General features: G+C 38.6%; 1 protein-coding gene and 1 long non-coding RNA gene across 4 annotated transcripts in view; one reads left to right on the top strand and one right to left on the bottom strand.

Annotated features, from left to right (window-relative positions):
* Positions 1 to 22,318, top strand: part of LOC111874549 — a 59,355-nt gene that overhangs the window by 18,365 nt on the left and 18,672 nt on the right. For all 3 annotated transcript variants that reach the window (XM_033755492.1, XM_023870138.2, XM_033755493.1), the window contains exons 7-15: positions 474 to 576; positions 2,109 to 2,287; positions 3,504 to 3,690; positions 6,767 to 7,108; positions 12,936 to 13,624; positions 15,881 to 16,082; positions 17,055 to 17,136; positions 19,099 to 19,244; positions 21,122 to 21,322. In XM_033755492.1, coding sequence (XP_033611383.1) covers positions 474 to 576; positions 2,109 to 2,287; positions 3,504 to 3,690; positions 6,767 to 7,108; positions 12,936 to 13,624; positions 15,881 to 16,082; positions 17,055 to 17,136; positions 19,099 to 19,244; positions 21,122 to 21,322 — 2,131 coding nt within the window. The remainder of the gene's footprint in view (positions 1 to 473; positions 577 to 2,108; positions 2,288 to 3,503; positions 3,691 to 6,766; positions 7,109 to 12,935; positions 13,625 to 15,880; positions 16,083 to 17,054; positions 17,137 to 19,098; positions 19,245 to 21,121; positions 21,323 to 22,318) is intronic.
* On the bottom strand, positions 14,404 to 21,778 carry LOC117283103. The gene is made up of 3 exons (XR_004514120.1): positions 21,744 to 21,778; positions 15,480 to 15,690; positions 14,404 to 14,709 (listed from the first exon to the last, which is right to left on the bottom strand). It is a non-coding gene; the product is annotated as an uncharacterized LOC117283103 (long non-coding RNA).

Raw genomic sequence — 22,318 nt, 5'->3', positions numbered from 1 at the left:
AAATATACACAGTGCCACATCCCAGAAGATGACATTCTTCATAGTCGCCTTTGTGAAAACCTCAAACCTTACACTTTTAATAACGTTAAAAAGCCTGGCAGGTGACCAGTTAGGGCTGAAATATATCAGATACAAATGCACAGACTAATAATATATGAGTAATTCTAACTCTTACTGTTGTATGAGATAGAAGTATACTATAAGCGTAATTGTTATTGACATAATGGTCATGAAATCAAGTATTAGTAATAATAATCTTTTCTTGTATATATGTCGAGGGTAGCTTGAACTGTAGTGTGTAGCTTCAGGAGTAGGATTAATAAACATCTCAGTGTTTGTTGCCTATATAATATTGACATTTTTGTGTCCATCAACTGGTTTTGTAAATACTTTTCATTTTATCACCTGATTTAGATATGAACATGCACATAATTTCAAGTTGCTGAACCCTGCAATTAATCTTCCGTTTTTAGGCCACATCACAGACCAATACAAGAGTTTTTGCACCACCTGCAACAAATTCATTCTGGTGCTAAGGAAACCAAGAATCCTTGGCTGCTCAAGTATTACCAAGAGGTACATTCAAGTTTTGTTCCACAAATTCCATTTCACATGGTAATACTGTCAGCTTGTTTCAGTGGATTCATGCCAGTCGTATTCTCTAACTCAGTTGTGTTCATTCACATAATGTTGTTTCTGTGTTATTCTTAAAATTAAAAATATTGAAGTATGATCAATGATATTCAGTTAGAGAAGGCAGGAAAAGACTGAGTTGCCCTGCAGAACAACATTTTCCCTTAAATATGATATAGAAGTCATATGATAATAGGTTAAAGCCATTTGTAGCAGTCATATGATAAAAGGTTAAAACTATTTGCATGCTTTTAACCTCTTTGTGGAGTCTATAAAAAGCTCAAATTAATGCAATTCAGTATGGTAAATTATACTGTATTTTGTCAAGCTATTATCATTTTATTTCAGTTTCATTCATTTTAAGGAGCACTTTGAGCCAAAAAGCATGGTTGATTATGTATTGCTAAATATTTGCCGCAGGGAAAAAATTCTTTAAAGTATGCTACAAGAGGTAAAAAATAGTAAAGAGCTCCCCCTGTAACAGGCCGTGAAGGCCCATATGGCTGTGAGTTGTTGAGGCTCCCCATTTTCTGGACAGTTGGCTCACAGATGGCAGTGAGGTTGTCAGCCTTACATGCTGGCCACCCTTTATCCCCAAGGAAGATTCCTAGTACTCATTTCTGTTAGAGGCTGAGTCGACCCCAGGGCCATAATATGGCTGGAAGGTTAGGTCAATTGGAAAATTCCAATGACATCATCAGGATTTGAACCAGTGATGGTCCAAAATATGGACTGAAACATGTAGCAGTTATTAAATAAAACCAATGTAAACAACTGGATTGGTTTATTTTGAAATATTTGTTGTAACAGCCAGAGAACCACAAAAAAAAAATTTTACTTTACTACATAGTCATAGCAAAGCATTAAATCACGGTCTTCTATTTTATTATATTTTAATATTTTGTGACCTATCCTGCTTAAGCTATTATGAAACTGCAAATTTCATGCTTCAATTGTTGCTGTGTTATAGAAGAAAAATTAAAATAATGGAAACATATGGAAATGACTAACCTGTGTCCATATTTTCCCGTGTGGAGGTGGGGTCGAATAACTCTCAATTCTGAGGCAGTAAAGTATGGTCACGAGTCCCAAGGGATTCGGATCCGAGAAAGAATGCTGGCAAGGACCAGCAGCATATACAAAAGACAAACCCTGTCCTATCGTTAGAGAGGACGCCCCACAAAAATAAGACCGTAACTGTCAAAGAGTAATAAATATCTAGTCAAATAAGCCCCAGATGGGGCTCAACACCAAGAGTTACTGAGCGACTGATCGACCATCAGTCGCAATGTGACTTTGACTTTGACTTTAAAGGGAAAAGTATAGTGCAAGTTGTAGGTAATATTTTTTGTAGGGAATTGTTAAGAATATTTTTGTCTTCTTTTCCTTACCAATATTTGCATTGAGACTATCTTCACATATCTTTCATAGTTAAATGTAATTATTTAAATTCTGTATATATGTATGTATTTCAGGGTATAATGTGTAATGATCCAGAATGTAAATTGCTCCTGGAGATGGGTAGCCACCTAGATTTTAACACTGTGCAAGCTGTGTATTCTATTGGTGCAGCATTTGAAGCGATATTTTCTCAACTTTGCAAGAACAGTTCCATTATGGTTACAGATGGCTCTTGTTTACATACTTACACCAGGTCAGTATAGAAAGGTATGAACATGTTTTGTAGTAAGATTACAGGACTGGATTCAAATGAACATTTTTCCAGTAATTTTACATTTATGTTATTTATTCATTTCGATTCAATTCAGTTTATTTCAAATACTGTAGAGTGTCTGAAGATAATAATACATGGTTATTCAAAAAGAATGAACCAATTTCATGACGCATTGCTTCAGTTCTCAAGCATCGTCATGGAATGAGTCAGTGACCATTTGAAAGAGGAGTTATCTAAGTTGTGAATGGCTGCCACAAGGGTGCTGAAGTCACATCGTTCTTCCGGCAATGTTCAGTTGTTCGTTTACCCTTGGAATGGCGAGTCCTCAGCAAAAGGCGTTCTGCGTTCTCGAGTTCGTGAAAACAAATTCGGTTGTCATGGTGCAGTATGCTTTCGAAGGCGATTTGGCATTAATCCCCCCTGTCCTAAGATCATTCGACAGTGGTTTCGACAGTTTCAACAGAGTGGGTGTCTGTGTAAAGGAAAAAGTCCCGGACGACCACGAGTCTAAGAGGAACAAGTGGCGAGAATCCATGCTGCGTTTGAGAGGAGCCCGCGGAAGTCAACAAATCGAGCTAGCCGTGAGTTTGCGATCCCTCAATCCACTGTTTGGCGTGTGCTAACAGTACGTCTACATTTGAAACAACACAGAACACGATACACAAATGTATGTAGGAAGAATGCTCACATAAAAGAGGATTGGCGTAATTCGTGTGTTTGAGTGCGACATAGGATGAATCCTGAAAAGTTTTATTATTTAGAATTCATCGACATATATGACGAATACAGATTTTAGTCATTTTAGAATGAAGACATCATGGCATGCAGTACAATAGTTTAACGTGCATAAAGACACCTGAGGATGGCACATTAGTGCTGAAACATGTAGTGTGGAAGTGAAGAATAAGGTGAAAAAGTGTATACACTGTAAGACGGTTAGCATAAACCATGGAAATAATAATAATACTAATACTAAGATAATAAGAGAAGCAGATGCAGTCTACAAAACATTACACATTAGTTCTGTAGTTCTATATTGATGTTGCTGATCATACAGTAAGAGCTTAGAGAGAGAGAGAGAGAGAGACAGGGGATATCTTTGAAATACTGGAGTTTTTTTTTTTTTTCATTCACATGGTTGATTACTGAAAACGATTCCAAGAGTCAAGTGCCTAAATATAGTGTCCTCTTTCAGGCTAGATATACAAAAAGCATTAAATCAGGAACTACATAGATCCTGTGCACAGAGGGCTGATGGCTCAGTCATTGAAGATTTCAGATTCACCAGCTCAGGAATGGGAAATATTCCAGTAGAAATGCTGAACTTGAGAGACAACTTTCGAGGTTGGAGAGGGACGCTGGGAGATATTTATTTTGAGAGAGTAAGTTTATTATAATATCTTTCTGATGGATGTGCAAAATAACTATATTTACGAGGGGGGACCCAAAAATAACCGGAACCGACCTGTTGCGCGCGCATGCTTTGTAGTTACGAGTTGTGCTGCTAGATGGTGTTAGCTGGGCATCTCCCGCGACTGTTAGTGAGCTGGCATCAGTCTGAGTTAAGTGGTTTGTCTGTGGTGCTCTGTTGTGTGCGTTCCTGTTTCAACCCTCTGGCGATTAGTGAGATTAGCGATTGGCGATTAGCGTGTTTTCTTTGACTTCATCCACATCATGGAATCGCTTTCCTTTCAGACTTCTCTTCATCCGTGGAAACAAAAAAAGTCCGACGGAGCCAGGTCGGGTGAGTAAGGTGGATGAGGCACAATCACCATGTTGTTGCTTGTCAAAAACTGTCGGACCGTCAAAGCTGTGTGGGCTGGAGCATTGTCGTGGTGAAGCAACCAGTTCCCATTTCTCCACATTTCGGACCGTTTTCATCGCACACTCTCTCGTAATCTTCGTAACACATCCAGGTAAAAATGTTGGTTCACTGTTTGTCCTGGCGGAACGAACTCTTTGTGGACAATGCCATTCACATCAAAAAAACAAATCAACATTGTTTTCACATTGGATCGCACTTGACGCGCTTTCTTCGGTCGTGGTGAAGTTGGAGTTTTCCACTGGCTTGATGATTGCTTTGATTCTGGATCGTACCCGTAGCACCAAGACTCATCGCCAGTCACAATTCTTTTAAGAAATTCTGGATCGTTCTGCACTTCACTCTTCAAGTCGCGGCAAACATTCACGTGGTTTTCTCTTTGGTCATCTCCGAGCAAGCGAGGAACAAATTTTGCAGACACCCGTCTCATGTGCAAACCTTCGGTTAAAATTCGCTGGACCGTGCTCCATGAGATGTTCGTTTCCTCAGAAAGTTGGTCAATGGTCTTTCGACGATCTTCATCAATTGCACGTTTGATTTTGGCAATGTTTTCATCATTTCTTCCTGTCGAAGGACGCCCAGGGCATGGCATGTCTTCTGTTGACATGTTGCCTGATTTGAAATGGGAAAACCACTCATAGACCTGTGATTTCCCCAAAGCATCATCATTAAAGGCTTGCCGAAGCATCCCAACAGTCTCGGCTGCAGTTTTCCCTAACAGAAAGCAAAATTTCACGCACACTCTTTGTTCCTTCTGGTCGGCCATCTCACTAATCGTCAAAGGGTTGAAACAGGAACGCACACAACAGAGCACCACAGACAAACCACTTAACTCAGACTGACGCCAGCTCACTAACAGTCGCGGGAGACCCCCAGCTAACACCACCTAGCAGCACAACTCATAACTACAAAGCATGCGCGCGCAACAGGTCGGTTCCGGTTATTTTTGGGTCCCCCTTTGTATCAATGATATTTTGGGTCCAGTCTAATAGTTGACTGTGTAGCATGTAAATATTTTGACCTAAAACCTATGCAGTGCAACAGTTTCAGAAAGTGTACAATTTACTGAAGATGGCCAAGTAAGTCAGAACATGTGGCAATTGATGTGATTTTAAAGCTATTTGTGAACAGTTTTAATTTGCATTAAAGACGAGTGTGATACACAAATCAGCCACTTATATCAAGACTGTAATTACAAATTTGTTAATATAGTCAATTTTATATAAATACAGACAAAATAATGGTGAATTATGTCAAACCTAATTTAATTTTTCATCGATATGAGTATAAACTTAACTTTTTATGGTAAAGTCATGTAGTATATATCAAGAAATAAAATCAAAATGCTCTAATATAAGTTTTATGTGGTGATTAATCTTCTGGATTAAAATAGACACAAAAAGGATGCAAGCTTATAAAATTTATTTTATTACATTTCCTTTTCTTTTGGTTCTGTTCAGTTTACTGGGATAATTTTTGTCATATTGGCTGACATGTCACCTTACACAGAGCTATCTGCAAGTGAAATGTGTCAGGAAATATATTAATAACAGGCTTTTTTTTTTGACATAATGTAGGAAACTGCGTTCCCCTTATGAGTACCTCACCAGACTGTTGTTTCAAATCCTTTTACAGTGGAGTCCTCATTTAATGTATCTGAGTTTAAGGTTTTCCTTCCATTAATGTTCACTTTCATTGATACTATATCAACAATTCTAATATTAAAATACCCTACATTTATAATTTTCCTCAATCTAATGTACAGATTCTCTGCTCCCCAAAGAAACATTAAATGGGATTTTCACTCTGTGTGGTACTATTCTTCATTGGGTTTCCATATTTATCCAAACTTACTGTCATAATTTCATTATTTCAACAGCTGGGATCCTAGTGCAGGTACAGACTTGTCTTCATCTTATTCTCCTATATCTTCAGAGTTGCAGTAAGAAGTGTCCCTAGGGCCGCGCCATAGCTCAAGCAGTTAGTCGCTGGCTTCCCACCGCAGTGGCACTGGTTCGATCCCGGGTCTGGTCTAGTGGGATTTGTGTTGGACAAAGTGGCACTGGGGCAAGTTTTCTCCGACTACTTCAGTTTCCCCTTCCAATCTTAATTCCACCAATTGCTCCACAATCACCCTCATATATCATCTGGGGCTGGTACAATAGGCCAGAAGTGGTCACAGTACAAGGGACTTAGTCCCACCCCACTAGCAATAAAACAAAGTGTCCCTGTTGTTTTATGTTATATTTTGTTAGACCCATTGTTTTAATTTACATTATTCAGTACTTTCATTATTGAAGAAGACACTGACAGTTTGAATTGTATATTGTTTCATGACATGTTTTCTGGTTGTTAATAATCCTGTGTTGCTTTATTGAATAGAATTGGATTTCTTCATATTATACTTTTGTTTTCTTATAATCAACTAATCATCAGTATGCATACTGATATATTACTAGCAATTTTGAATCTCAATTGTATCATATCCTTTAATTTTGAACATTTATTATCTAATGTTTTAAGGCGATTGGTTTTTAGATTCTTCCAAGAAAACAAGTTGTCAATTAATTCCTCACTTGATTTTGTATGTAATAAGGAATTCTACATATGATTTTCAAAGTAACATGTATTTTCAGGTTGATCAGTTTCTTGATAATAAGCTGCGAAGTCTGAAACATGTTGTGGCTTATCATGATTCAGGGGACGAGATACAAGTGACATCACTGTCATCTCAGTGTAGTGCTCACAGCAATTGTCCTCACTGCAAAAGACATTATGAAAATGTGTCACCGACTGACTGGGTAACCATGATGAAGCCCAAAGAAAACAATGAACAAGGGAAGAGTCAAGATATTGTGTTGTATATAGCAGCCACACTAAATGTCCATGAAGCTTCACGAAACCCCCTTGAATGTGGAGGAGAACTTAGCAAGCAAGGCATAGAACAACTGGAAGCATTTCTATGGGCAATTGATCAGGTAAAGCAAACATAAAAATCACAGTTTAGACAATTTAATCTATAAACTTGCCTCACTTCCTCCTTTATGTATACAGAGTGGTGCATGAAATGACCCAGTATTTGATTTAGTACTAATGATAGCGGTCTCCATAGTCTAGAGGTAACGTTCCCACCTCATGACTCGTGGTACGCGGGTTCAAACCCGGCGGAGGTCGTGGAATTTTTAAGGGTGGAAAAATTCAGGGAACAAGTCCTCCGGGAGGGACTTTAAGCCATGGGTCCCGTGTTGTAGCTTTACGGCACGTAAAAGAACCTCATATCTCCAAAAGAGGTCACTGAGCCAAATTCAAGGACATTTCGCGCCCAACAGTAGTATCTAACGCCTCTGATAGATGGGGGACTGATGGTACGCACCAATATCGGTAGGGTATAGAGACTGGTAGAATATCATAGAGGGAAGCACAGTGGACCACTACTGGTCTAAGTGCATGGGGAAACCCACCCTCTCCAATAACCAACTAACTAACTAGTACTAATTATTCAACCATTCAATAAACAACGTCTTGTAACATGGTAGATAGTTTTTTTTGGGGGGGTTGTGGTGAGACTGAGTCCACTTGGTATGTTGGCCACTAATTGGCCTATTGTACCAGCCCTGGATGATAGATGATGGTGATTGTGGAGCAGTCGGAATAAGAATTGTTAGGGGAAACCGAAAACCGGAGAAAACCTGCCCCACTGATACTTTGTCCACCACAAATCCCACATAACCTTACCTGGGTTCAATTGTAACATGGTAACACAATAGATCATGGAGATTAGTTCTTCCTCTTCCCATACGTGCTAGTGTTGCATTGTTCCTGCTCATGTGCCAGTTTACTCAGGATACTCCATTTTCAAATGCAATGGGCATCTTCATTCAAAACAATTCATAAACTTTATAACCAGTTTAATAATCATGGTTCGGTGTTGGAGAGGAAACAGCGCCTGCCTTCGTCTTTGCATTCTCCGGAGAACATTGATACTGTCAGAGTGGCGCTGAAAGGAGCCTCAATAAATCAACAAGGAAGGCTGTAGCAAAACTAGGGATATCCAGATGATTGGTGCAACAAATATTGAAAAGTTATTTGAATTGGCATTCATACAAAATGACAGTGTTGCCTAAACTTACAGTTCAAAACAAACATCAAAGAATGACATTTGCTGAATGGGCTCAGAATAATGAGGTATCATTCAGCAATGTTTGGTTTTCTGATGAGGCTGTTATGCCGCAATTTCGAGACTGAAAATCAAAAGACATTGCTTAAATGTTACGAGACTTACAAAAGCGTTTTATAGCAATTAGAGCGAGGATGACAACACCTGGACTAGGGATCTAGGTTAAGAATGTTGATGATCAGCATTTATGCTTAATCGCATAAGTAGGAAGCTCCCCTAACTGGGCCACGGGAGTAAAATGAATTTATCAAATATGCAGCGATGAGGTACCACGGACCCGCCCACTGCCAAAGGGGTTAGCCAATGAAAACCCTCCACCCCGAAATGTAGAACAAGGGGAGTAGTTAACCTCCCTCTTTCACCAACTGCAGCGCTAGCAAAATTAGTGTATAAAAATGAGAAAAAAACTCAATGGGGATCTGATCTAAAAACGTAACAATTAGTCGTAGGCTCTGTCTGACATGGGTACAACAAGTGGGGGTGTCGCTGCATCTCTATATCAAGTAAGTCATGTTTGCTCATACTAGCCATGCTCTTAAACTTTATTGTTGTGGTTAAATGGTTAAAATGTTGAAAAGCAATCTCCAGTGAGCCCAGCGAGATTTAAGGTGGAATAAGAGAAATAACGTAACAAGTGGTTGCCGAGGTTACTAGACAGCAAATATGGCCGTCATTATATAGTGTGTCATGATTACTGGTAGTATGCGGAGCACGCATATTTGTTGTTCATAGTTGTGACCGTTGATTTGTGATAAATATATGTAGGCTTTCGGTATGTACGAGTATATTGAGTATTGAGGGGGTGGGTTTCCCCATGCACTTAGACCAGTTATTGGTCCAGTGTGCATCCCCCTTTTAATTTCTACTGTCTCCATACCTTACTGGTACTGGTGCTGCTATTAGCCTCTTTCTGCCAGCAAGGTTCCAACCTTCTACTGGCAGTGGTATCTAATAGTTAGTCCCTTTCTGTCAGAGAGGTCCCCCTCCTCTGGCAGTGGTACCTAATACTTCCCCATCTACCGGAGGCATTGGAAACTACTTTGGGCAGGAAACTTTTGCCAAATTTAGCTCAGAGGTCTCCTAGAGACATGAGGTTCTTTTACGTGCCATAAATCTACGACACGGGACCCATGGCTTAAAGTCCCTCCCGGAGGACTTGTTGCCTGAATTTTTCCACCCTTAAAAATTCCACGACCTCCACCGGGTTTGAACCCGTGTACCTTGAGTCAGGTGGGAACGTTACCCCTAGACTACGGAGGCCGCTTCGGTATGTATAACTTTAGGGGCAGAATATTTTAAGGGTGAAGTATAATGACAGAATAGTGTAGAATTATGTAATGAGTAGTAGGGAATAGAGAGAGGAAAGAGGATCACATTGAATGATGAATACTTGCATATCCTCATGAGTCGAAACAGAGAGAGAGAGAGAGAGAGGCTCAAGTCCTACACCCCCGAAGGGGAGAACATGAGGAAGGCATAACATGAAAGTAAAGACACTATGTAGTCCCGACTGAAAGTCGGCATTGTTCATACTGTAAATAGGATTGTAAATAAGAGTGTAAATAGACAGTGTACTTAGGGTAGGATGTACCCAGAGTATGATTCACCCTCACAAACTCCTCCCTTTCCCAGTCCCAAGCAAAGGGCGGAACTGACTCAGGCGGCCAGCAGCAGCCGGATGCAACAAGCAGTAAGGGTTATGAGAATCCAAGTTAAGGGTGAGAGGCTGATAGGAGACAGAGAGATAGCATCCCGAGAGGGAACAATGGATGAGTAATTTAGATATTTCATTAGCCCCTTCAGGCATAACAAAGTGATGGCAGAGGTGGGGATCAGCCAACACAAGGTGGCTGACGTACAGAAAGAGTAACTGTGTTTTACTCACCTCTTACATCGAAGTATTACTTATGGCAATGGCGGTGGGCCGAGTCAACGAAGGGTTGACTGACATAGCGAAGGGACTAGCCAAAGAGAAATGGCAGACCAAGTGATTTAGTGTGTTGTGACCCACACCCGTTACTAAGACATAATAATTGGTGACAGCGGGGAGATATCAAATCAACCCCTGTCATAGAGGTGTAATATATGGTGTGACAGTCGAGGGGTAGAGGCGGGTCAGACCCGACACGCCCACTCTATGCCAATAATAAGTGGTGACAGTGATGAAGGGGCCAGCCAACAGAGAACGCTAGACTACCGCGCTACCGGCCCTTAGTACTTTCATCACCCCTTCATAAGATTTAATAGATGGTGGCAGCTGTATGCAACAAAGGAAGTCCAGAACCAGGAGAATCCTAGCTGAGGGTAATCTAGTATTATTGTGTTAACCCCTTACAGCATAATATGTGGTGGCAGAGGAGGGCTACCTACACGCCCCCTGTCACCACGGCGTAATAGAGGCACACTTCCACTTGGATGATATGGTTAATAGGCAAAATGTGCAATTTTAGGTATCAGAGAATCCACATGATTCATGAGAAGGTGCATCATGCACCGAGGATTACAGTGTGGGACACCATCTTAAGTCTTGGACTGCTAGGGCCAATTGTCTTTGAAGAGACAGTGAACAGTAACCACTATTTAAGCAAGCTGCGCTATAATATTGTGCCTCGCCTTCTTGCTACAGGTTACGGACTCAGTGGTTCATGCAGGTTGGAGTCATGCTGCACAAGTGAATGTTGTTTTGGACTTTCTGCATGACGCTTTCAACTAGCACGTCATCTGAAACCAATTTCCTGATCATTTTGCATGTGGACAGAACTGGCCCGCGAATGGTCCTGATTTAAAACCATTTGACTACTTTATTTGGGGATTCCTTAAGGAGAAGATTTTTCCAAAAAAACTGCAAAGAATAATGGAATTGAGAGCACTAATCCTTCAGGCCTGTAACGAGATAACTGAGGATATGTCCCATTGAGTAATGAACAACTTCACAGTTCATGCTGAAGTTGCCATATGTAATGGTGGTCATAATGAACACCTGATTCACAGAGGATAAACCTCCATGCAATGATCTTTCTTTTTGTATATTAGTTTCTAGTATTGTAATTGAAATGCAGATTTTATTAATAGGTCAAATACCTGATCATCTTCTGTGTCACTCTGTATAGTATGTATACACACAATATATGTGTGTGTGTGTGTGTGTGTGTGGGCGCGCGCGCGCGCACAAGCTATCAGAGACTTGGTTTGCTAACTTTCTCTACTACCTTTTTCATTTTTGTCACTGTCTTAAGAAAAAAATCATATAATCTCCATTCACAAGTCCTTCATTCTTACTGACACTGAGTCACTGAGTTGATTACTGTTCTTGAATTTATTCTTTACTGAAAACTTCCATATTGCAGTTGTCAGGTGAGACCACATTATCTTGTTTTGATTGATAGCTTAGCATTCCTGCTTCACAGTTTTGAGGTCCGAAGTTCAATTCTTAGCCTAGGGGGAAGGTAATACGAGTTTTTCTGAGTCTATCCTGACAAATGTTATGCCAGTGTCTTAAAATATGCCATGACCACTTCCATGTGTATTGTATCCAATTCACCATTCACAGGCATCCTTCTGTCTGTTATTCTAGAACTTGTGCAGCTGAGAAAACATTAAGTACACAAGGAAACAAACAGCAAAATTCTTTGTAATGCTTAAAGCCTGTATCCAAATTTCAATAGCCAAGCCGGATCCACATCATACTGCACAAAGTTTTGCATGAAATTACACTGATGACCCTATATGCAGCATTTGGTGTATTAGCTATCATTTCAGTGTTTTTTTATTACTAGTGGGGTGGGACTAAGTCCCTTGTACTGTGGCCACTTCTGGCCTCTTGTACCAGACCCAGATGATAGGTGAGGGTGATTGTGGAGCAATTGGTGGAATGAAGATTGGCAGGGAAAACCGAAGTACTTGGAGAAAACCTGCCCCAGCGCCACTTTGTTCACCACAAAACCCACTTGACCAGACCCGGGATCAAACCCTGGCCACCACGGTGGGAAACCAGCAACTAACCGCTTGAGCTATGGCACAGCCTTTCATTTCAGTGTTACTTTCCATGGTATAGTTTAGTGGGAGAAAGTGCAGAGGAGAATATTTAAACCTAAGCTAGTGGAAGTGGCAGAAGGCTGGTGATAGTTGCATAGTGTGAGCTTCATAGTTTATAAGATGGACACAGTATGTTCATCAAAAACATGGGTACCCATCAACCACTCTACACAGCATCATAACCTAGAACATTTTGTTTCTTTACAATTTGTACTTTTCCAAAATATTATTAGGATGAACAAATCAAGCAGGATGCAATGAGCAGGACATATAACACACATGGAGGATATGAGAATACACAGAAATTTAGTTGGAAGATCTTTATGAACGTGACAATGGAAGAACTAGGCATAGATGGGAGGATAGTGTAAATTGGATCTTAAGGGAAATTGGTTGTAGGAGTGTAGATTTGATTCATCTGGTTCAGGATATGGTATGTAGTAGGTTCCTGTGAACATCTTACAGCATCTTTTTGTTCCATAAAGGACTGGAATTTCTTAACCAGTCTAGCAACTTATCAGATTCATAGGAAGGGGTCTGCTGCAGGGAATTAGTGAAATGTATTTACCTTCATGCTTTTATTTCTCTTACAGGTGAATCGCAATAACTCACGTCTCTCGTTAGCCGCCATTGCTTTAGATACATGTGGAAGCATTATTAAAACTACACGGGATGTTTCAAATTTTCTTAACCATGAAGGACGAAATCTCTTTAAAAATTTGAACAATACAGACATTAATCTTGTTGCTTTACTGGCTGGTGGAGACACAGAACTGGCAGCATCTGTAACAGATGCAGTAGGTCACCTTGGAGTTGCTGTACTGGCCCCGCAGGCAGGTGGGCCGAAGTCTCAGCGCAAGAGATATTCCCCATATCCACTTCAGCTTGCACCTTCTAATACTGTTCGTGCAGCCTGCATTCTTGCTCTGCTTCATCAGTTACAGTGGGACTGCTTTTCTGTTATATATCATCAGGATGGGGTTGAATATGAAGACATATTCAGATATGTTGAAAAACATACTGCCTCATCTATTCAGCTGGAGCTAACATCAGCGATTCCAATCCCTCTTGGTTCCATCAATGTTACATCTCTCATACATAAAAGTTTGAGGATGCTCCGAGCACAGAAGGCAGAGGAAACTAGGGCAGTTGTTCTCATGTTGCCACATAAACAAACGGAGCTTATATTTAGAGCTGTGAAGGCTTTAGAGGAGGAGGGGAAGATTCAACCAGGTGACTTTTCATGGATCATGTTTGGATCAGGAGAGAACTTTGAGTACAGGTAAAAAATCTGCATTAATGATTTACTCACATAGTAACATTTAAAAATAATTAACAGAGCATGGGATGATATTTTTGAAACTGTTTTGTTCTTTGTATTGTTGAAGAATTACTTCATAATTCACTAAATGGTGACCAGACTTTGTGGTCCAGCAGTTAGTTATAAGTCCCGTTTTTTTTCAGCAGATGGCTGGAACAAGTACCCTAGCTAAGGGTTTTCAGAGTGTTTTCAATCCCTGAAGCCAAAGTCCTATATAGTACTTTAAAATAGGCCATACATTCTTGTCTGTTCATCTCTCACTACCATGCTCCTGTTTGATGTCAGTACAGTAGTTTTACCTGAGGCCACAGTTCCAAAGGACTCAGCCTCATTCCCCCCAACAATCAGTTTGCAATAAGTGAGTAAAAGTAGTGAAACATGGAACCACAGTTTATAAATATATTGTAATTGTCAGTAACTTTCATTCATTCATTCATTCATTCCCTTTATTTTCCATATATTCATAGAGGTAAAAAACCTAGGATGTGGAAATAGTCCCTTTGATAATAGATGTGTCCAGATACATATAATAAATTACATGAGTTACATAATTAAAATCACATACATTAGTCAATTAACATAGATAATAAAATAAAAAACTTATTACAATTATTATTAATAAACATAATTTAAAAAGAACTTTACTATAAAAACTTTAAATTAATACAATTTCACTTAAATTACCTAAATTAACTGAATTAAATGCATTATAAATTTACACACTTATAACCAATTATCTTTCCTTCCTTCTTTCTTTCTTTATTTAATTTTCCCATAAATCAAGATACATTGATAAAGAACTCATCATATCCCAATACTATCAGTAAAAAACATATACAGGCAATTCTACAGGTAAATAATACATATAAATCATGCTTATCAAAACAAAAAGATTATTTGATCACTTTTTGAGTGTGAAAAACTTCCATTGACTACATTTCTGCTTCCTACATTGTTTATAGTAATATTTATCAAATTCTTAAATAAATTGAACCTCTGCACTCCTTTGTACACACCATTCAGTCAGGGGATTACAGCTGCTAGACCTGTTAACAGAAAAGATGGATCAGTGGCCAGCCTTTCATAGTCATTGAAGATGTTTCTATATTATGCAGTGATCCAGTAATATTTAAAGAACAGTTAAACATAAAAAGTTGATAATGACCCACTTTGTGATAACATTTCTGCTGGAGGGACTGAGAAAACAGGGACTTCCCACAGGAGGTTTGTTATGAATATAAATTCAGTGCTCTGCCAGAGGTAATGTGCTTGGTAAACTCATGTGTACTCCACCAAATTTGTCAGAATATGACATTATCATAATATATTCTGTTTTAAACTATGAGTATATGTGTATGTCTGTGTCAGCGTTATGCTTGATAGCCCGTGAAGCAAACAGATGCCCCCCCCACAGAAGAATGTTTCTAATAATTCATGACTGCATAATCGTTTGGTGTCATTGTAGTATACATGAACAGTGATTGTGTTCACATGTACCTGTACAAGCTGATTCTGAAAAGCATCCATAGTTAACCAGTTTGCAATGGAAGTGATGAAAATGGGGACACGTAGGGGGCGGGTACCACGGTTTGAGAAATGCTATCTTCTAAGTTAAGGTAAAAAGTAAATTTGCACCTCTGCTTATCTAATTAAGCATTACGCCATCTAGAAATTCATATATTTTGCCTAACTTTGCTTTAATTCTTCTTTTTTTACACTTCGTTTTTCAATATCATACTGAAATACATAGAGGTTGCCTTTACTTCGTAAAATTGTAATCCTACCTCTCTTATTGTTTTCATGCAGTGTTCCTTACCTGTAACTTTGCTACTAATATAATAATCTGAACAAAATACGCTTCTTCTCACAGAGTAAGACGAATGGGGGGCTGCTACGATATCACTTCTGCCATCTTGTATATTATACCCATACGAAGGGATTTCTTCATTCTTCCTCCTTTTACTTCTTTGTCTTGCTTTCCTCCTCCTCTTCTCCCTTACTCTCTCTTCCATCAACCACAAGCTACACTGCAGACATGGAGTACAACAACAACAAACATATCTGATCTGTCTTCTAAGAAAAAGAGTGCTCTTTTATACTTTTATGCTACAATGTTTGACATACTTCCACTCTTAGATAATGATATAATTATTTTCTAGAGTTTCTGATTAATTAACAATATTTAATTCACTTCCATAATTAATTGTTCTTTTTCAGTGCAGAGTTATCTGGATCAATAGTTCTGCAACCCAGGGCTGGGAAAGTTCCTGAGTTTGAACACCATTTTCAAAGTCTTAGTTTGAGTTCCAATTCATGGAATCCATGGTTTTCTGAATTCTGGTCCAGTGTGTTCCACTGCAGGGGTGCCACTTGCCACAGTGAAATCTTTCATGACCTCCACAGCTACAAGTTCACACATGTAAGATCAGACACCTTTTCCCACATTACTTCATTGCAAGGCATCATAATGTGATTCACTTCCTGATAGAAGTCATGGGAGGGAATATTTTCAAACCAGCAACTATGAAGTAGATTCCCTATGAAATTAATAATTGTTAGAATTTTTACTTACCTTCATTAGTCTGGTAATCAGCATATATTTTCTTCAAATCTTCAGTCTTATTTATATATAGTAAACAAGAATAGAAAGGTTTAGTTCAGTCAGCGTACTCATATTTATCGAACCCATTGCATGCTGCCTTATACCTCAGTAACCTTGATAACATAAATATATTGCTGCATAATAACATTTTTCCCCATGTGTTGTTTAAATATCTCCACATGAAAAATGTTTCAATATAAATGTAGATCTTAATGAGACTTATATTTTATGTAACATGCAATCTTTTTATGTGACAAAGTATTTTGGGGAATTTTGTAAAGTTCAGTTTCCACTTCACATAAAGTAGGGATTTTAATTGACCCTAAGTACCAATATAAAATCTACCTCACATCTGCTGGTGTGAACCCTCCTTCAGCACTATATACAATTTCATTAACATCTAATAGTTCTGTAGATGAAACATGGGAACAGATGGCATATGTAGATGCATAAATAACCTCTCCACTTTGTGATTATTTGATGCAAAGAATTCATAACAAAAGAAATTAGTTGGTAATTTTGGTATATTTATCATCCATATAATTCAATTTGTATTACTATTTAACACTGCATAGTGCACCCTCTGACATTAAATTTGTTGCGTCTTGAAAGCATGCCATTAACATTATTATATTTTGTAGTTGTCAAACTTGAGTAGATTGAAGTTGAAATGAGGAGAATCAGTTCATCATATATTTTTATTCATTCATTTTCCATAAATCCATACAGAAAACAATTTCATAGGGTGTGGAAATGGTGATGTGAAATATGACTTATTTTTACTTTCAGAGTCCTTTGATAGTAAATACCATTAACTCTGTTCTTGCTATTTCCCATGCTTTGGGGACTGTGAGAAGAGAACTTTGTTCAGGTAAGCTTCATTGCTGAAAACATAAATACATATATTATGGCTGCTGCTTTTTTTTTTCTGTTTTTCAGCTGTTTGTTCTAAACACTAGTAACAGTGGCATCTTGTGGATGCTGAGAGAGAGAAAGATCTATGTTTTATATTTATATTTATATTTTCAGTCTGGGAATATTTCACCTGATGGAAAATTTAATAAAAGTTACTACAGTCAACTCTCGATTATCCGGGATAATGGTGGGGATGGAAATCACGATTAATCGAAAACCCGGTTAAGACAAATTTTATTAAAAGTAGTACTGTAATACTGTACCTTCATAATACTATAGGCCTACCTGTATTTAAATTTATTCAACCTCATTTTTATGTCATCTCATGGCCTATTTAATACTTTTTTTACATTACACTGAAGTATGAATTAGTTATTTCAATCACAGTCTTCAACAACATCCAACACTTTTTACGAATATTCACACTTAACACTTAACAAAATTTAATATTGTCGTTTACTTTTTCGCGGCATTTTCCTTTTTCTGTTGAATACTTAACACAACACGCTTCCTTTTACACCCTGACATTTTGCTAACGCACTTGAAGATCGATACAAAGAAACTAACTGGGGCGGTGTATCTGTCCTTGAAACTTTCCACAAATCCTTGCATTCTTTCAGCCCTACCCTAGAACATTGTGTTAGCATAACGGGACCAAAAAATGCAGAGCTCAGTTCACACTAGTGTGAAAATCGTGTTACAACTCACCATGTGAAACAAAAGTGAATGAATATTAAACAACATAAGCCTCAAAAAAGCCTCAGTAGCCCCGGTTAATCCGCCTCCGGATAATCGAGAGTTGACTGTACTACTTAATACATATTACGTTACAAAGTGTTGATGAACAGTGCAAACAGACACCATTGTTAACAAATGCTGCTGTCTTGTACAACATATTTACTCAACTGCCAAAACTTTCACTACCTTCCTCTGCCTCATGATTTAGCTAACACTTTTGAAAAAGTCATGCTCTGCCACTGGTTATAACTAATAGGAAGGATTTAGTAATAAGGTGTGCTGTTGCGAACACAGTAATAAACCTTAGATTCCACAAATGTTAAAGAATTTCTGTTAATGTCTCAAAAAGAACTCTGCTCCATGGAATTAGTTAGTTAGAGGGAGTGTGATATTTGATAACTATTTCTTTGACACAAGTTTATCTAGTACTGGAAGAGTGTCACAACAACAAAAGTAGTAGTACATTTAAATTCATTCTTCCATTTTCTCTCCTGTTCCACATCTTGTATTTCGTTATAGTAGACCTGNGACACAAGTTTATCTAGTACTGGAAGAGTGTCACAACAACAAAAGTTTTCTCTCCTGTTCTACATCTTGTATTTCGTTATAGTAGACCACTAAGTCGTATCTTGATTATTTGTATGAACGTTAGCTTTAGATTTCCTAGGAAATTAAAACCACGCATGTTAATATATGTCCATTATTTATTCATCACACATTATCCATAGAGTGCTTCTTAAATTCTTTTTATATGGAGGATGTGTCTGTTTCTGTTGCTAGCATATGTGTTGTATGGTGCCAGATTGTATCAGAAATGGACCAGCTTTTATTCCACTTTCTTGTATCTGTGCTAGAGTGCATTCTTTCCTCTATGACTACTCACATGGCACCCTTTGTATTACAAGCCATAGCCCATATGAGAACATCATTTCCTTTGTGACAAACCACTCTTCGTGTGATTAGTATGAAACAGTTTGATTTCTTCTTCTAATTATGACAGAAATGTATTTATTCTGTTGAAGAACTTCAGTTCACTGATATAAAATCTTGTAAATATCCCCCCTCATCTCATATATTATAATAGACCAAAGAATTATGTGTAACGTAACCAATAAAATCAGGTTATCTTTCTGAAGTCATTGACTTGCAGAAGTGTTATTTTTATGATACTAATTTTCAGATGACAGCATATGTGAAGGAATGCAGGATACTGCTAGGGTCCGCAGACGCCTATTTGAAGTGGCACCGCATATGGCATTCGTTGGTGTTGGTCTTAATGCTGTGGCATTTTCTAGTTCTGGAGAAAATTCACATGCCGATATTGAGGTAAAGTAAGATTGCTTATTGAAAATTTTATTCCACAGCTCTTATGAAATCTCACCCGCCATCTGAAATCTTATTACTACAAAGCATAGTGCTAGTGTTGCTCTTTTCTCAAAAACTGTTTTCTACACTCTAAAAACTTATGATGAGTACATCGGCCATCACTCTCTTCTCCTTATGCCTTTGTGGAGTTGTGCTCAACACAGGAAACACTTTTTATCATTTTATCTTTTTAATGACCACAAAGTGTGTCATTTTCTCAAGTTCATGAAATAAGGTATATTAGAGTAATGCTAACTATGCTTCTACCTTTTAGTACTATCTAATTTTGGTAATATTTATTAAAATAGTTAACAAAAAAATAAGTTATGTTTGCTGCTTTCACAATTATTCTCAGTTGACACCATCCGTGGAAGTGTCCACAACTACAGATCACCATATGAAATCGATTACTTGTTCCTTAAAAAGGTGTGTAGTATGCATAACATATATGAGAAATGCAAACAGAATTTTGGTCAGAGGACTTGTGAGACATACAAGGTCCGTATAAAAAGTATCGGGAAAAGTTCCGGGAAAATAGATTTATTTCAGATATTGCTACAATGCCTCAAAATTCTTCAAAATACATCCCTTGTGCATCGATACACTTTTGCCAACGGCGTTGCCACGACACGAAGGCTCCCTGGTAGGCGGATTCCAGAAGGTCCTTAAGGGTCCGCGTGTAAGCCGCGTGTGTTGGACTGGGGAAATCGGGTACGGAGACGTTGGGCATGATTCGCCAAGTGATCAAGGATGAAAGTATGTCACAAACTGCAGTTTTTAAGTAGCACAAGCTCTTCAAAAGTGGCCGACAGAGTGTGTAGCATGAGCCCCGCGGTGGACGGCAGTCGACGTCAAGAACCGACGACAATGTGCAACGTGTGCATGACGTACTCAATTCAGACCGTCGGTTAAGTGTGCGCATGATTGCAGATCGTGTTGGCATTGATAAGATGACGGTACACACCATTATCACTGAAGATTTGGCGATGCGAAAGTTCTGCGCGAAACTCGTCCCGAAGGTGACCGACTACCTGACAAAAAACGGCATCGCGACGGTACCCCAACCCCCCTACAGTCCCGACTTGGCACCAGCAGACTTTTTCCTGTTCCCGAAAGTGAAATCCTCCCTCAAAGGGCACCATCATGGGACCCTGAGTGCCATCAAAGAGGCTTGCACACGGACCCTTAAGGACCTTCCCGAATCCGCCTACCAGGGAGCCTTCGTGTCTTGGCAACGCCGTTGGCAAAAGTGTATCGATGCACAAGGGATGTATTTTGAAGAATTTTGAGGCATTGTAGCAATATCTGAAATAAATCTATTTTCCCGGAACTTTTCCCGATACTTTTTATACGGACCTTGTATGTATAGATGGAAGAACAATAGTAAACTGCATCTGAAGGAAATAAAATGTGAGGGTGTGGGCTGGATTCACCTGGTTCAAGATAGAGTGCAGGGGAGGTCTCTTGTGAACATGGTAATGAATCTTCTGGCTGCACAGAAGATGGATTTTTTTAACAACTGAGCAGATGTCAGCTTCTCAAGAAGGACTATGCCCCATGCGGTTAGTTTCTTTATAGGATATTTATATTAGACCAACTACAATGCTTATAATTATCTCTAACTTCCTAAGTTTTGAATGCTCTCCTGGTTGAGCTTTATTTCCTGTTACAATAACATGATACTCTTTTAGGTGCTGAATGTTCACCTTGCTGGAAATAAAGGAAAACCAGTTTCTGNACCAACTACAATGCTTATAATTATCTCTAACTTCCTAAGTTTTGAAATGCTCTCCTGGTTGAGCTTTATTTCCTGTTACAATCACATGATACTCTTTTAGGTGTTGAATGTTCACCTTGCTGGAAATAAAGGAAAACCAGTTTCTATAGGTTATATAAGTGCCACAGGAAAGATTCAACTGGATCTCACAAAGATGAAGTCGTATATGCATGATAACAGGACAGAGATATCTTCTCAGATGCCGCGTTCTCAGTGTCAAGGCACTAATGTTTCAAGCACTGGAATACCTCATGTTTTAGAGGTAAGTTATTTAACCTGAATTTTTCTAATAGTCACTGTATTAACCACTGCAGAAAATACTGATGTGATTTCTGTACATAGGAATTGCTACGGTATAGATGATTTTAATAAAGTTTTTCAAGTTTCTTCTAAAGATTTTTAAAAGTTTCTATAAAAAATTGGTACTTCTGCTTTTTACTTTTCTCATTCAGAATTTAGAGCAAAGAATGGAAAATATTTGAGAAGAATACATAAATGTAAGAAAGTAGAATATTTTTCAAATCAAACATTGAACAGCTTCATAAATTGTACTCTTTGACTAATATTGTTAGAGTGCTTAAATCAAGAAGAATGAAATGGGCAGGACATAACATGTATGAGGAAGATTATGCATGGTCTGACACTAAAGTTCAAGAACTGATCACAGTAAAAGTACTACATACCTCATTGCTGAATAACACTCTGGTCTCCTTCAAAGTACTCCCCTTAGGAAGCTATGCACCGATATCAGCACCTAGTCCATCCTTCAAAACAATTTTGGAACTGGTTTTGTAGAATGACCTTGAGAGCTGCCACTGTATTACTCCTGATGTCATGAATGTCATCAAAATGCCTTACTTTCTATATTTCCATTGTCTTCTGGAAGAGAAAAAGATCACTGGGGGCTAGATCTGGTGAATATGGAAGGTGTTCCAACACAATTATTTGTTTACTAGCTATAAACTCCCTCACAGATAGTGCTGTGTGAGCAGGCCCTTTGGGACCATTTTTGCACACAACTTCCTCAAGATCTTCAGTTAAGATTTTCCTAACTGTTNTGCAGATGGTGGCCAAAAATTATGTAAGTAGGACATAATTTTCTACTTTAAAATTTAATTTTATATAACGTTGCCACGCGCGGACTCTGCGACATCATATGTCGTCATTCGTACCGGGGACATTCTTTTAACGACGACATACGTTGTCTTTAGTCGTTTAAAGGTTAAAGAAACAGGGTTTGCAGGTCTGCAGTGGTCTC

The sequence above is a fragment of the Cryptotermes secundus genome, unplaced genomic scaffold (genome assembly GCF_002891405.2).
Source record: "Cryptotermes secundus unplaced genomic scaffold, Csec_1.0 scaffold831, whole genome shotgun sequence".
Taxonomy (NCBI): Eukaryota; Metazoa; Arthropoda; class Insecta; order Blattodea; family Kalotermitidae; genus Cryptotermes; species Cryptotermes secundus.
The sequence above is the reverse complement of the archived record's forward strand: the minus strand, read 5'-3'. Positions and strand labels throughout refer to the sequence as shown.